This window comes from Trichoderma evansii (genome assembly GCF_050947405.1).
Source record: "Trichoderma evansii strain SZMC 28006 chromosome Unknown GGI43scaffold_7, whole genome shotgun sequence".
NCBI lineage: Eukaryota > Fungi > Ascomycota > Sordariomycetes > Hypocreales > Hypocreaceae > Trichoderma > Trichoderma evansii.
Genome location: NW_028145199.1, coordinates 653,618 through 668,370, shown reverse-complemented (window position 1 = coordinate 668,370; position 14,753 = coordinate 653,618). Strand labels below are relative to the sequence as shown.

Below are 14,753 nucleotides of genomic sequence, written 5' to 3'. Positions count from 1 at the left end.
TCAATTATTCCCCCCTAGCTTCTTCTTCCTTATTCTCAAAAATTTTCTAATTCCCTTTAAACCTCCACTCGACGATTCCCACTTTTCCAAGACTTTTCTAGAATCTTGTGTAAATGGATGATCGGGGCCCAAGACAGCACATCTCCCTTGCACGCACTGTTGCATTAAAGTAGGAGCCTCATCCCGACGACCGCGACTGCGCCATGCAACGGCTAGGTTATGCTTGGATTGAAGCGTATAAGGATGCTCCTCTCCCAACATCTTTTGCTCAAGTTCTAAAGCTTCCTTCGCAAGAGCTTCAGCCAGTTTGTATTTATGTAGATCGTGGTATATTGCCCCGAGTTGGGTTATACTCCGAAGCGTGTCTGGGTGGTTGTCACCAAGCGTCTCCCGACGAAGGTCCAGCGTTTCCTGATAGAGAGCTCTCGCTTCTTCAAACTGACCCAGGCCCTGACATGTTGCTGCAAGTGATCCTATATTCCAAATCGTTAATGGATGCTTCTCACCAAGTACCTCCCGTTGGAGAATTAGAGTTTTTATCTTGATAGGTTTGGCTTTGGCATAATAACCCTGGTAGTGGTATACTACTGAAATTGAAGCCAAGCTTTGAAGCGTATGTAAGTGCTTCTCACCAAGAATTTCCCGCTGAAATTCTAGAGCTTTCTTATAAAGAGCTTCGGCCTCCTTATACTGGCCGTGGCTTTGGTATACTTGCCCAAGTAAAGTCATAGCCCGAAGGGTATCTGGATGCTTCTCCCCAAGTGTCTGTCGTCGAAGTTTGACGGTTTCTTTGTAACAAGCTTTGGCTTTCTCATGCTTACCCTGATAATGATATGCTGCTGCAAGTGAAGCTATACTTTCAAGTGTATGTGGATGTCGCTCTCCGAGGACTCTTCGCCTTAGTTCTAGCGCTCTCTGATCCACGAGCTCTTTCTCTCTCCACCGCCCTCTGTCATACAAATACCCAGACGCTTTGCTTAAAAGCTCAGAGGTGTCGGCCTCCCTCTTACTCATCTCTGCCCAGTTGCCCATTCCTATTGCATGAGCCAAATATCTCTCGCAACATCCCCAGGACTCTGGCGTTGAAGTTGGGAAGAGCTCTGATAATGCCTGCAAGGCAATTCCTATATAATATACCTCATCGCTTGCCTCTATCTGAATCAAAGCTCCTTGAGCAGGTGCTCCCAGAAGGCCTCGCATAGTTAACATGTATCTTGCTGCCTCTTGCACAAGCTTATGCATCTCATAGCTTGGACCGCCATCCTCAATATGGCGCGTCTTAAGGAATGAAAATTCTTGCAGCCGCATAATTGCAAACGTCACTTTCAGCTCTTCTGGTTGCCTAGCCGTATCCTTGTTGCTGCATTCGCTGATTTTTACAATTAACTCGTGCGGTAAATTTTGGTTGTCCAGATAAGCCATAATATGGAGAACTTGGTATGCCGTTCTGTTCTCACTTTGAATTCGTTCCATTGAGACAGTCCACGTGTCAAGTACACTATTGGGCATTTCAGGCCTTCGATGGCGATCGAATTCAGTAGTCTTAAGGGTATCCCAGCGACATTTGCTTTCTCGAAGCAAAGATAGGTACCCAGAAGCAGTCGTCTGCATTCGCCGCATATATGCACCAGCTTGAGAGATAGCCAGCGGAAACCACTCTAGTTCCCCTAAAAGTGTTTCAACATCGTCAAGTTCTTCAAAATCAGCTTTCTTACTTCTCATTACTTCAAGAAGCTCGATAGCTTCACTCTTTTCCATAGATGTAACCTCAGCACCCCTTTGTGCGCCGACCAGCGTGCCTGCAATATGGGCATCGCGACTTGTCCACAGTACTGTCCCCGTAGGGCCGTTTGGGATACTATTATAAATGCTATTGGCAGTTTCATCGGTGGATAGCCCAACGCCAAATAATTCGAGATTATCAGCATTATCAAGGATAAGTACCCATGATGGGCGTGCCTCGATACCTTTACGTACAGATCTAAGCAGATCATTCTCATCGGCAGCGGCAGCTTGATCAATGCCAATTTTGTTTGCAATTGTCTTATAATCGTGTATAAATGTCGCTTTGCTATCTGCATGTACCCAGAATACGCTGGATTTGTTGTCTTCGGATCGTCGGTACGCATAGTCAAGGGCGATCTGGGTTTTTCTAGATTATCTGGTTAATAAAACCCATGTCTTTTGCTTCAACGAGAACCTACCCGGATCCTCCGAGTCCCCAAAGAGCAGCACTGTGGAATTTCGATCCCTGTGGAAGAAGCTGATCCAGTCGCTTTACCAAGTCTTGGCGGCAGATCACGTCTTCGTTGCGTGGATATGGAATAACATGAGTCGGTCTATCAACTCCGTGTGATAGAGGATCGCGTGTCAGGCTATAATAGTTGTCGCCTTGGTTGATGATGGTATTGTTTCCAAAATTATTATGACTGAGATAGCGTGGGTGGGACGTTGGCTGGCTCATGGCTGATGATAAAGTCACATTAAGGCGGAGACAACTCAGTATTAGATATCTTGGGTCAAGTTTTATAGCTTTTAAGTCCTATAGTATATAAAGCCAGCCAACTGACAGGTAAGGCAATTTTGGGGGCCGCATTGGGAGGTGATAATGCGAGTGACACTGCAAGTGAGACTTGCCAAAAGACAAGAATATCCAATAGATCATCTGTATACCAGCACGTTTATGAATGTTTCGCTGAAATGAGCTGTAATCTGCATAAAACAAATGTATAAAACGGTTTACAAGAAATTGCAAACAGTTATAATGGTAGATATTCTTGGAACTCGGGTATAACCTGATGAAAGTTTTACCTTTAATAAGGCCATGAAGTTGGCCAGCTGTGCTTTTAATGTTTATTACGGCATATAATAAAACTTGGAGGTAAGCTTGATTTTATTTACTAACTATATTAACCATACTTTTTGGACTGATTGATTCATTTTTTTCCTTCTTGAAATTGCCTTTATACTCAACTTATACACCCCTGTTCGTCCTATTTATATAAGAAACCATTCATGGGCACCATATGCCTGAGAAACAATCGCACATCTCAGAATCCGAAATCTCAAATTCATTATTCTGGAAGTCGAAAAAAAAAGGTTCTGTTTTAGAGCTACCATGCACTGCTTAAATACATCGTGGGAGCAGCTGCGCACTTGTCGTAATCGCCATGGAGAGATTGAACTTTGACAAGAGCCCAGGATCCCCAAGTCCCATTTAGTAATTTCTCAGTGGTATTACTGACTTTAGGCAATCTCACCACAGTGAAGCAGATTGCTAATAGACCAAAATGTATCTAAACTCTCCAGATTAGCAGCCCACTCGAGTAACTCAGCAGCTTTTATATACTGTTTCGCACTACCATTAGCACATACAACTAATGGTAGCGAAAAATTTGGGGTCCCATCAAGTTCATTATCATGATTGTTCAACTGACTCTCTCGTTATTTGCTCTTTCCTGTCTCTCAAGCCGTCTCCAACACTTCCCGGCGCCTGAACTCAGAACGAGATATCTCTGTTACACACTATATTTGAAATGAATATTCTGCCGATCCGTCATATCAGACTCTCCATTTATTTTACCTTGATGTGCTGATTGTTCCAGCGTCATTCCCATCTCTTTGATCATCTTAGCCCGCCGCTTGTTCTCCACGATGTCTGGTTACATTATTAGTTTGGAAAAGTTTTAAGAAAGGTAAATCCTAGCCGAGAAACTCACAGTAAAACCGCCAGGCAATGAATAGAGCGCACACCACCCCGTACATGATTCCGGATAAAACAATCGCAGGAATGTATCTGGGCGCCCACTCAGCTCGGAAAGTCTGGACACCAATAGCACCTCCTACACAGTACGCAATAAATATAACTGTACCGATAACAGACTTCTTAGTTCGCCCAGCTACATTAGACGGTAGAAATGTCCACATCAGTAATCCGGTTAGGCGGCTGGTTGCGGTCATAAGGTAAAGACCCCATCGAGTCCACAGCATGCTTTCCATAGGTAATAGGCCCAAGGCCAACATACCAACAAAGCCCGGGATAGTTGATACGATCATAAAAAGAACTAAAGCACTTACAGTTAGCATAAAGTAAATGGTAAGCCAAGATGCTGCATCCTTACATCTGGTCTGAGGCCATTTTAATGTCAAGATTCCAACGACCAGATACCAGGCTATGCTTACGAGGTCTAGTGGGATAGTGCACTTGACTATGGTCTCTAAGTTAGTAAATCCAAATGAAACAAAGACAAGGTTGCCAAATGCTTCCGTGCCGCTATTTGGTAGAGCATTGGCAATATATGCAAAAAAGAAGAAGTAGGTTTGCGGATCCTGAAACGCATCCAGAACCTGGTCCCAGTGCCATTCATATTTCTGACCTCTATCAGACCCAGTCTGGCTGCTGGCAACTCTAGCCGCTGCAATGCGTTTCTCCTCCTTCGATAGCCATCGAACTTCACTGGGCGTTCCCAGAAACAGCAGCGCAAAAAACGACGTAACTATCGTCCATGACCCTAGGAAAACACTAATCCATCGCCATGGGCCAAAGCCGTTTGCGTGTTTCTGAGCAGTACTGCCAATGCCGTACATAACCAGTTGCGTTATAATATCCAAACTGCTATTTGAAGTGCTCCATATAATAGATTTCATAGGATGTTCCCGGCTGGTGTAAAAAGACGCCGTGATGAGGACTAAAGCAGGAGCAATAGTACACTCAAGTAAACCTTGCAGGGAACGTAATGCTGCGAGCTGGGTAAAGTTCTGAGCAAAAGCGATGCAAAGGACGACAACACCCCAGAGAAACAAAGAGACAAACAAAGGCTTGTTCACACCAAAGCGTTGCATGATATAGTTTGAGGGAGCTTCGCCGATGAGATAGGAAATGTAGAACGCGGTAGTCAGCCCTGCAAGTAGAGTTGTCAGCTTCTGTATACTCCGTGGCATCATTTATTATTCCAAGGTGAAATCTCTCGTAGTAATTGCTTACAAGAAAATTGCTGACCAACAAGATTGGTGTCTTTTAGCAGGCCAAAGGTCGCTTGCGTAGAGATAGACGCCTTGTCGGCCTGTTGAATACCGCAACAGAGCCACATGAACGGCAGCAGAACACGATCAGCCTTTCGGAGAACGCGCTTGTATTCAGCTTCAGTATACTTGGCGTTGACGGTATTTAAATCAAGACTTTGAGTCTCATCAACGCAGGCTGCGTCAATAGCGTCTGCCAACCTGCCACTGTTGCTCGTCTTCTCAACGGTGACCATTTCCTTGGTGTCCATTGGTTGTGTCATGATGCTGGATTATGAAAGAGTAAAAACCGTGTCAAGTATGGAAAGACAAATATCAGAATTTTGTTTCTTTACGGCCAAGTGCTGGTTTTAATACTTTATACTGCCATAATATCAAGGTCTTCTATTTTTTTTTATCTATTCAGCTCTCTTCCCTTTTCACAGGTAATAGAAGCCGCCATAGCCTCTATCACTGATTAATTCCTATCTAATAGATCATTTCTGTATATAAACTCGCCTCAGTATAATGCGTTCAGTAATAGTATATAGGAACAAGGGCCAGTAGATGTTGCTTTCGGTGTCTTATGCACGGGCCAGATGAAAATCGGACCAATTCACACAGAGAGCTGTCCATTAATATCTCTATATTCATGGTAAGTGCTTATATCATGTGCAGTTTTCAGCTTCAGTTTTCAGCTTGTATTGTTCACATCGTTTAACAATGGCAGCTCCCATTTCCCATTCCGCGATAAACGATGAACCAATCATGGAAGCTAGATTTATCCTTCGGAGACGCCTAGTCTCAGCTACCTGTCAGTTGACCAAAGGATTCAGCTTCCGGGACATCGACTTGCTTCGGTAGTGACATCGCTCGACCAGCAGCGTAATGTGGCCTTTTTGCGAGTCAGGCTGGAGATACCCATTGGTTATAAGTCGGTGTCGGCGCTGCCCAATTTCGTACATGGGGCCTTCGCCAATGATCATACACCCATTGTCGCCTTACCGCAGCCCCCACGCCTACGAGCATGAAATAATATAACAACCCCCGGCAGCCTGATGACTTGGCTCCCAAGTTGAAGTACCAGGATTATTCCACAACGTGCGAGTTAGAAGACCTCTCATTCGAGAGATTATCAGCCCCCAACGCTGCAGGAAAACCCTGCAAGATTGTTCTGTTTAAGCATCAAAGTACATGTATCATGTGATCATATACGTTGATTGTAGGATTTCAGTAACTGTAGAGCAGGTATTGTAGCTATCGTAGAACAGATGCCCACTAACACGAGGCAGTTAAATATTATTCGGTTTGTTTTGTTTTATTTTGTTTTACTATTAATTATTTACTAAATATATCGATATGCGAGTATCGCTAGGAAGCCAATTTCTATGGCTGTGGTGTTTGGGGCGAAGCCGCCCCATAGGGTTACCCCCATCACATCATCACATTTGCTACAACACAGTCTAGAACAAGCCTGTAAGCATCCACTATGACAAATTTCGATCGTTCCAGAAGATTGCGACCAAGCCCTGCAAACACTGACTTGAAGAATTCCAAGCAAGCAGTCCAAATGTTGAGATAGTGAGTACTGTAGGCGGTGGACTAAATCAAAGCTACTGTGAAGCCAGAATAGCTGTCCAGGGCTCAGGTTGTCGATGAAAAAGCTGTTGAACAGAGTCATAAGTGGAATCTCAAATCGGGGAGCGTTGGGATTATGATAAATTCAAGAGTGTCGCCTGGGCATGAGGATCGTAAACATACGAGAGTGAGTTCTACCTAACAAGGCGCGATCTGTTAATGTGAAGCCGGAATAGCCTGGCTTTAGCTTGAACCTTAGCTCCGCGCTTAATGGTGATAATAAAGATGTTGATGGAACGACTATCAAGAATCCGTTTGTGATCCTTGCATATACTAGGGTCATAAGCTCAGCCGCAGCATGCAATTGATTCATGAGCGTATATATCAATTTCACTAGGCTTGAATTCAGTTAGAGAGCATGATTCTATGTATATTCACTGATTTGGAGAATAAGTATGACAGCATAAGCCTACTTGTGCACGGCCCGAACTATTGTAATATTGCATGCATCAAAGATGGAAGCTCATAACATATTGCTACAAGTTGGCTACCAGGGCTAAGCAGGCTTTGAAGCCTATCGAAATAGTGGATTGCCCAAGTATTTTTGCGTAATAATCAACAAGATTACCTAGGTAGCGTAATAGGCGGGAGGTATTTACATGGACAGTCGTATCAAGATATTTATCTATAGCCCAACAATGGCACTAACATCCCGTATCGCATGGCTTGATGGTCTGTGATCAATAAGCAAAAAAGTACATATGTAGTAAGTCTATTCTCAGATGCCGCGTAGAATATAGGGTATTTTGGTTCTCGGTTTAAGCACATACGACCATAGGTAGTGGAAAATTCGGGGTCCCGTCTGCTCCCCCATAGACAAGCCACTAACCGGCAGATTAGTAGTTGAGTGGGTGACCATCAGCGAACACCGGCTGTTGTATGTTTTTATTTTTTATTTTTGTTTTGTTTTTGTTTTGCATTCTCTTATCGTAAGGTAGGTGGCCATCCATATCTAGAATAATTGGTGTTGTTGCCGTAACTGAGTGCTCTTGTCTTGACAGGTTAAATCGACTGTTAGAAGCGTCTTGGCCATATTTCTCATGAAAATATACATCTGGACGACGCCTTCTTGAGAATCCCTGAACGCGTCGTAATATGACACAATATCCCGACATACAGTGATCCCTGGTGATATGAGACTTGCAACACCAAATGTGACGCCGAGAGTCTCGGCCATTTTGTGAAAAGTGTCCTCTTTCCCAAATTGAACCAACTATGCGCGCGAGCCACAGCTAGACATAATCTTACAGCAGTCATGAATCTTGAATAACTGTAATCAATCCTACGCGTCAGACTAAATAAAAATCGTCTGCTGCTTTTTGTTATACAATATGTTACAACGCATCGCCGTCACAATGCCACCGCAACCAGTCCACATCATTGGAGCAGGAATCGGAGGCTTAACACTCGGTCGCTGTCTTCTCAAGCACGGGGTTTCAGCAATACTAAGGGATTGTACCTCATAGAAAAATTCCTCTGGGATATCTGTTGCTCCTGAAACTAGGCGGTTAGGCTTGTGAAGAGGATCGGTAGAGCCTCTAGCTAGGTGTGAGAGGATCCAGCTCATACTCACCGCATCTGCCTGTTGCTCATTAACAGATAAACTCAAGACAAGGTCGTCTATTTTCGTCTCTAAAACATTTGAATCTTTGAATGCTGGGGCGTAGGTGCTGTCGAATAGGGCACGCTTTACCCGTCGTTTGCCATTGAAAGCGACATATGGGAGGATACCAAATGGCGTGTCAGGAGAGAGGGATTTTCGAGTATTTGAGTGCGGTCCGTCAGCTCCAACAACACACGAGCTCTCAATTCTTTGTCCGTTTTGCAAGAATAAGGCCATCCCCGACGATGTTTCTTCCACCTTTTCCAGAGAGTGTTCCCATTGGATATTGAGGCCCTCGCGAAGCAAATTCTCTAGCTTCTCACGATGGGCACGAAACGAGGTGGGATTTATTTTCCCAGAATAGACCATGAATTTTGGTTCAATGTTCCCGTTACCGCCTAGTGATCCATCCACAGCTATTCGACACCTGAAGGTGAATTCATCCAGGCCCCAGATATCCAGAAGTGGCATATAAGCCGAAGCATGAAGCGTGACGCCATAGCCATGGCGGGGGGTTGAAGGCATCCGCTCGTAATGAGAATTGAGCGAGTTTTGCATTGGCTTATGCGTACAGTGCTCGTCGAACAGCAGGAGCTTCACGCACGCGAAGAAAGGCATCTTTTTTATAGGTGACTCTGTGCATGCAGAGCTTATATTAGGAGGATAATGCACAAATAATGCCATCGCGGATTGCATTGAGCTTTCAGAATGTATCTTTGCCTCTGGTCCAGGCGGTATCTTATCGTGGTATGAATCCAGATACCATACGTGGGAGAGAAGCTTTCGCAAAAGCGAAAATGTCATCACCACAATGCATAGCAGTCAGAAGGTTGCTCTTTATCGATGGCTTCATCAGGAATGATAAATTGCCGCTATAATCACGTCTTATCCCTTCTATAGAAAGGGTAAAGCAGGTAAAGAGGCACACTTGTTTTTTTCTCCCATGAATAGAAGAGGGGGGGGTTCCTGTTACTCAATTTCAAGGTCGGCTCTTTTCGAGGAATATGAGTTAAATCCCATATTTTCGTTTGCCCATACCTCTATTTACTTTTCAATATTTAGCTTATATGCGTATTATACCAGTTATCACGTTCTAAAATGGCCTCCTCTGTAAAAATGATCTGGTCTCGTCGCCGATCAAGGAATAATGCCGTTACTTCCTCTCCATTGCAACTTCCTGCTGCAACTTTAACGACCTCCTCTGTAATTATAGTCTCATCTCCTCGTTGGTCAAGGAGTAATGTCATTACTTTCATGCCGTTCCAATTTCCTGCTGCAGCTTTAACAACCTCCTCTGTAATTAAAATCTCATCTCCTCGTCGATTAAAGAGTAGTGCCATTACTTTCATGCCATTCCAATTTCCTGCTGCAGCTTTAACAACCTCCTCTGTAATTAAAATCTCATCTCCTCGTTGGTCAAGGAGTAATGTCATTATTTCATTACCATTCTCCCAGTTTCCCGCTGCAGCTTTAATAACCTCCTCTGTAATTATAATCTGGTCTCCTCGCCGGTTAAAGAGCAATGTCATTACTTCCTTGCCATTCCAGTTTCCTGCTGCAGCTTTAACAACCTCCTCTGTAATTAAAATCTCATCTCCTCGTTGGTCAAGGAGTAATGTTATTATTTCATTACCATTCTCCAAATTTCCCGCTGCAGCTTTAATAACCTCCTCTGCAATTGGAATCTGGTCTCCTCGCTGGTTAAGGAGTAATGTTATTATCTCTTTACCATTCTCCCTATTTCTTGCTGCAGCTTTAACAACCTCCTCTGTAATTGGAATCTGGTTTCTTAGCCGGTCAAAGAGCAATGTCATTACTTCCTTGCCCTTCCCCCAATTTTCTATTATAGTTATTATAACTTTCTCTGTAATTGGAATCTGGTCTCCTCGCCGGTTAAAGAGTAATGTTATTATTTCCTTGCCATTCTCCCAATTTTTTGCCGAAGCTATAATAACATCCTCTGTAATTGGAATCTGGTCTCCTCGCTGGTCAAAGAGCAATGTTATTAGTTCCTTGCCACACCAGCTATTTCCTGCTGCAGCTTTAACGACCTCCTGTGTAATTATAATCTGGTCTCCTCGCCGGTCAAAGAGCAATGTCATTACTTCCTTGCCATTCCAGTTTCCTGCTGCAGCTTTAATAACCTCCTCTGTAATTGGAACTTGGTCTCCTTGCCGGTCAAGCAACAACGCCATCATCTTTTTATCAAACTTTTCAGCAATAATAGATACAACCTCTTCTGTAATAGTAATCTGGTCACCTCGCCGGTCAAGGAGCAATGTTGTCACTTCCCTGCTGTTCCGTGAATTTCTTACTGCAGCCTTTATGACCTCTTTTGTGATTGTGATCTGATCTCCTCGCCGATTAAAGAGCAATTTCATTACTTCCTCGTCAAAAGCTTCGGCAATAGTAATCACAGCCTCCTCTGTAATAGTGGTCTTATCTCCTTGCTGATCAAGGAGTAACATAATCATTTCCTTGCTGTTCTTCAAATTTTTTACGGTAGCGTTAACGATCTTCTCCGTAATCTGGAAGTTTTGATCTTGTTTCTCCAAAACTAATTCCATTACCCTCTTATCAAACTCTCTTGCAACTGTCTTGATAAAGGTTTCTGTGATCTGGAAGTCTTGACGTTGCTGCTCTAGCAAGAGCATTACCATCTCTTCCCTGTCGGATACTCTTCCCATTGCTGCTTCAATTACTGTCTCGGTGACTCTAATGTCTTCTCTTGAATTCATCAGGATTCTCATAATATCGGTGCCAAATCTTGCCGCTATTCCAGCTATGGCGCCTTCTAAGATGTTCATGTCCTCTTTGTGCAGGAGCAACTTAATAATATCTCTGCCACTCTCATGGTTCTTTGCTGCTGCTTGTACCAACTCTGCTGTGACTGTAAAGCTATCTTGAGATTCCAGCAATAAGTCCATCACGTGTCTGCCATACTTCCGGTTGGCTGCTGCTGCTTCCATTAATGCCGGTGTAATGGTAATGCTAGCGTCCTTTTCAAATAATTTGCGAATTATCGCATGGTCGAAGTATTTAGCAGCTGCACAAACAGCCCCTTCAGTAAGATGAACACTAGGCTTTCCAGTGAGAGACTTAATAAAATTATACCCTTCAAAGCCCCGACCGGCAGCTTCATTAATTATGTCCTCTGTGATGATTTTGCCTCTCGAATAAAATTCAGCTAACCATGGAATGTTGGCCATCGTTGCAATATCCCATGTATTTTCTGCTTCATCAATATTCGCTACCCCAGCTGCCTCCCCCCATGCTAAGAGTTCTGGAGAACCTGGTTTAGTCAATTGGCTGATCACTCTGGTAAACTTATCGATATTGTCGTCGATCCTAATATGGCGGTGCCAATTGCGTGCGGCATAATGAAAAAACGGATGGCGACGAATTCTTTCTTCCAGCTTAACAGAATCCTGACAAGGCCCTGTTTCAACAAAGTCCGTGAAACATAAGTATGTCATACAGATTTTTGCCAAATAAATCCCAGGGCGTATGCCTATACAAAAGGCAGCCTTAGCTAGATGCTCACTCTTGAGGAGGAAATCTTTAGCGGATTGGTGTATTAGGTACACCTTCCCATCAACAATTTCTAGAATTACGCCGGCTGCAGTGGTGATATTGCTTTCCGTAAAATCCGTTATCCTATATTTTCCGATAGATTTAATGCTCTTGGAATCCTCCTGGATTGCAAGGGCGTCTTCGAGCTCATTTAATGTCAATGCTCGTCGACCGAACACTGTCCATAACAATAGCTTTTGTGTGTTCTGTGTAGCTTTCTCATTATTTCGCATAATTTGGCTGATAATGCTTTCATAGAGGTTTGTTAAATCTGAAGGCTCTCGTTAATGATTTGCTCCATATCTGCCTCCGACAGCAAGGTTGTCACTGTTTTCAACTTCTTTAAGATAATGGATATCCATAAGAAAGTCTGCTCAACACGGCTGCTTAATAAGTCGATTGCCTTGCGCTCAAGTCCGGTGGGCAGCCGTAAGGTCTGAATCTTGCCGAGAATGAACATCTTGAGGTCATCAGGACTGGCTTTTAGATGGATAGTCGGAAATTGCTTTAGACTCCGACCTAAATCCACAGTCGGACGGCTTGTTAGGAAGGCCTTGAAAGTAGTAAACTTTTTTCCTCTTCTCTCGAGTGGTGGCTGAACGATCGTCTCAATAAGCTCTAGTAATTTTTGCCCAGTGTCAAGGTCTTGACACTCATCTAGGGCATCAATCACGCAGTAAATTGTATCGAAAATAGAAGAGTGGACCAATTCTTCTAGAATGACTCGCATTGAATTATAATTTATAGTCGAACTTTCGAGATTCAATTTATTGGAAATGGTTTGGAACACATCTGGTACCGAAAGCAGTTGCTTGATAAATGATCTTAGAGCAGCTTCAATAGTCTGATAATTGTCATCTTGGTTATAGAAAAAGAAATATATGACTGTTGTACGATGGCTGGACTTAAAGGAGGAGTCTAAGTAAGCCAAAAGAAATTTAGCCAGGATTGTTTTTCCTTGGCCTGGCGATCCGTGTACCCATAAAGCTGATGGCTCGGAGGTCGTCAGCCATGATTGAACTAACTTATTTTTCAAGAACCCGCTAAGCGTGCCAGGTGTTGGGTTATCAACTTTGTTATTTCTGAATGCAGCATAATCAGGGGCCTTGAGGGCCTCAATGTAACGTTTCTCCGTGTCTGAAAGATCTGTATATATTGCTTTAATACATGGTCTATTGTCTACTAGTAAAGTCACTCACGTCTTCTGAGACTCTCAAATCGCTCTTGAATTACTCTTGGTGCTTGAGCAACCAATTGTCTTATTCTTGATTCTATTATGAGGTAGTCAGGGTTGGATTCGTCGCCGAATTTGACGATTTCAGAATGATCTGCCTCTATCGGTATTTGATCATATTCTTTCTCGTTGGGACTAGCATGAATAGCAGACGTGAAGGGAACCATCATGATTTCACGACCAGTCCTTTCCCATGACGCAGTCTCCGGGCACCACTTCATATAGGAGTCAATGATCGTCATGCAATAAGAATTAGGTAACAACACACCTGAACTGTCGGTGTCATTCTAGTTTCGTATATGCTTATAATCTTCGAATCGTTAAGCGTGAAATACTTGCTAAACCTCTGGCTAAGCATACTTAAAAATCTAGATGACTGTTTCAGATCTTTTACTAAATCCTCGTTGGGCTGTCCTTTAACCATGTACATCAAGCTTGAGTTATCAAGACCTCTGTTAGGAACAGCAAAGAGCAGAACAGCATAGCAAGACATAAAGATGGCCTGGTCATCTTCACTACCTTCAGAAGCTTCAGCCAGGGCCTGAATTAATAGTTAGTCCTGGCCTTCTAATAGCACTAGTTGAATACTGTTTCAGTAGATACTCCATCATACCTCTTTCACAACAAGGCCGCCGAGGCTATGTCCAATAAGAATGAGGGGCCGATTTCTCTATAGCATTTAAGCTTTAGTCTCAAAATTTCTGTTAGGTTGGTTCCTTACTGTGTATCCAGATCGGATCGTCTTAATGGACTCAAGCAGCCTCCTTGAGAGGTCAGGGATAGATGCTTCAGACTGGCTCCCAGGTAGTTTGGAATCGTAGCCGTACGTTAGAATGCGTGCATTTGGAATGGCTTCTGGGAGGAAATCTCGTAGCCACATGTCCGGTTCTTTTTTTGCTTTCCAGGATCCAAATGCGTGGCCGGCAAGTCCAGTTACTGCAATAATGCTAGGGAGATATCAAGAATCAGCGCTATGATTTGGGAGACTGATAGAGCAATAAGCGACCTACTCTATGGCGATATCATGTAAAGGATCAGCGAGTAGTGTGAGCCCGAAAAAATCCAAGTCAACCTTCAATCGGCTGGCATCGATGCCAATTTCACGCTTGATAGCCTTCTCAAGCTCGCTCAAGGTTGGGGCATTCGCGAAGGTGGCAGTGGCCACAGCATATCGATCAACATGACTCAGGGCTGCAGAAGGTGTGTACGAGAATCCAAGTAAATTCCATTTAAGCTGGCTAGCAATACCTTCAGCTTTAATGGGCAGCCTGGTCAGGATATCTCGGAACTCCTCCTTGTCCACCCGTCGAGGTATACTGGAAATCCTGAAGGTCAGAGATCTGCGGGCGCTAGTCGGTGAGATAGACGAGTGTTTGTTTCTTGCTGATAGAAATAACCATGCGAATATGATGGCAGCGATGCCAGCTAGAAGAAGAACAAGCTCGGACTGTACGAGGTCCATCGCAATTATTGTTAGGTGATGTAGGCTTTGGGCTTCGAATACTTTCGACACTTAAAAGTGCTGCTTGTAAACTAGCATAAACAGAATAGATTGGATTATAAAGTCAACTAGTAGGCCAAGAGTAATTGTCGTTAACGGTGGACATCCTCTTGGTGAAATATACAACGAGGAAACAAATCGGCGCAAAATATGGTTGTCACTTATACCACTGCACAAAGCAGACAAAGGCTCCAGTGCGGGGT

General features: G+C 43.7%; 4 protein-coding genes across 4 annotated transcripts; all 4 read right to left on the bottom strand.

Moving 5' to 3' along the window:
* GGI43DRAFT_433510 (P-loop containing nucleoside triphosphate hydrolase protein) lies at nt 1-2,464 on the bottom strand (the record flags this gene model as incomplete). The annotated part of the gene is made up of 2 exons (XM_083209755.1): nt 1-2,152; nt 2,205-2,464. The coding sequence occupies 2 exons, from the start codon at nt 2,462-2,464 to the stop codon at nt 1-3; spliced, it is 2,412 nt and encodes an 803-aa protein (XP_083061675.1).
* Nucleotides 2,465-3,518: 1,054 nt separating this feature from the next.
* On the bottom strand, nt 3,519-5,285 carry GGI43DRAFT_422241 (major facilitator superfamily domain-containing protein; the record flags this gene model as incomplete). The annotated part of the gene is made up of 4 exons (XM_083208072.1): nt 3,519-3,658; nt 3,720-4,064; nt 4,122-4,901; nt 4,985-5,285. The coding sequence occupies 4 exons, from the start codon at nt 5,283-5,285 to the stop codon at nt 3,519-3,521; spliced, it is 1,566 nt and encodes a 521-aa protein (XP_083061674.1).
* Nucleotides 5,286-7,693: 2,408 nt separating this feature from the next.
* On the bottom strand, nt 7,694-8,897 carry GGI43DRAFT_346614 (FAD-dependent oxidoreductase). Its single transcript, XM_083202203.1, has one exon. It carries the CDS (start codon nt 8,858-8,860, stop codon nt 7,934-7,936), a length of 927 nt encoding a protein of 308 aa, XP_083061673.1. The 5' UTR covers nt 8,861-8,897; the 3' UTR covers nt 7,694-7,933.
* A 403-nt stretch (nt 8,898-9,300) lies between these two features.
* GGI43DRAFT_422247 (esterase/lipase family protein) lies at nt 9,301-14,511 on the bottom strand (the record flags this gene model as incomplete). The annotated part of the gene is made up of 36 exons (XM_083208075.1): nt 9,301-9,650; nt 9,687-9,690; nt 9,721-9,738; nt 9,775-9,777; nt 9,814-9,839; nt 9,876-9,879; nt 9,910-9,932; nt 9,972-10,023; nt 10,060-10,068; nt 10,102-10,167; nt 10,198-10,254; nt 10,291-10,296; nt 10,348-10,350; nt 10,387-10,440; nt 10,474-10,494; nt 10,531-10,590; nt 10,627-10,629; nt 10,660-10,692; nt 10,744-10,770; nt 10,813-10,860; nt 10,900-11,054; nt 11,091-11,140; nt 11,186-11,241; nt 11,299-11,320; nt 11,357-11,501; nt 11,535-11,590; nt 11,633-11,681; nt 11,721-11,787; nt 11,830-11,961; nt 11,995-12,064; nt 12,130-12,961; nt 13,015-13,264; nt 13,318-13,590; nt 13,663-13,719; nt 13,771-13,996; nt 14,060-14,511. The coding sequence occupies 36 exons, from the start codon at nt 14,509-14,511 to the stop codon at nt 9,301-9,303; spliced, it is 3,759 nt and encodes a 1,252-aa protein (XP_083061672.1).
* Between the last annotated feature and the right edge of the window lie 242 nt (nt 14,512-14,753).

What these genes read in the sequence shown, in the direction of transcription:
- GGI43DRAFT_346614 (XM_083202203.1), bottom strand. Translation starts at nt 8,860, where the DNA reads ATGCCTTTCTTCGCGTGCGTGAAGCTCCTGCTGTTCGACGAGCACTGT.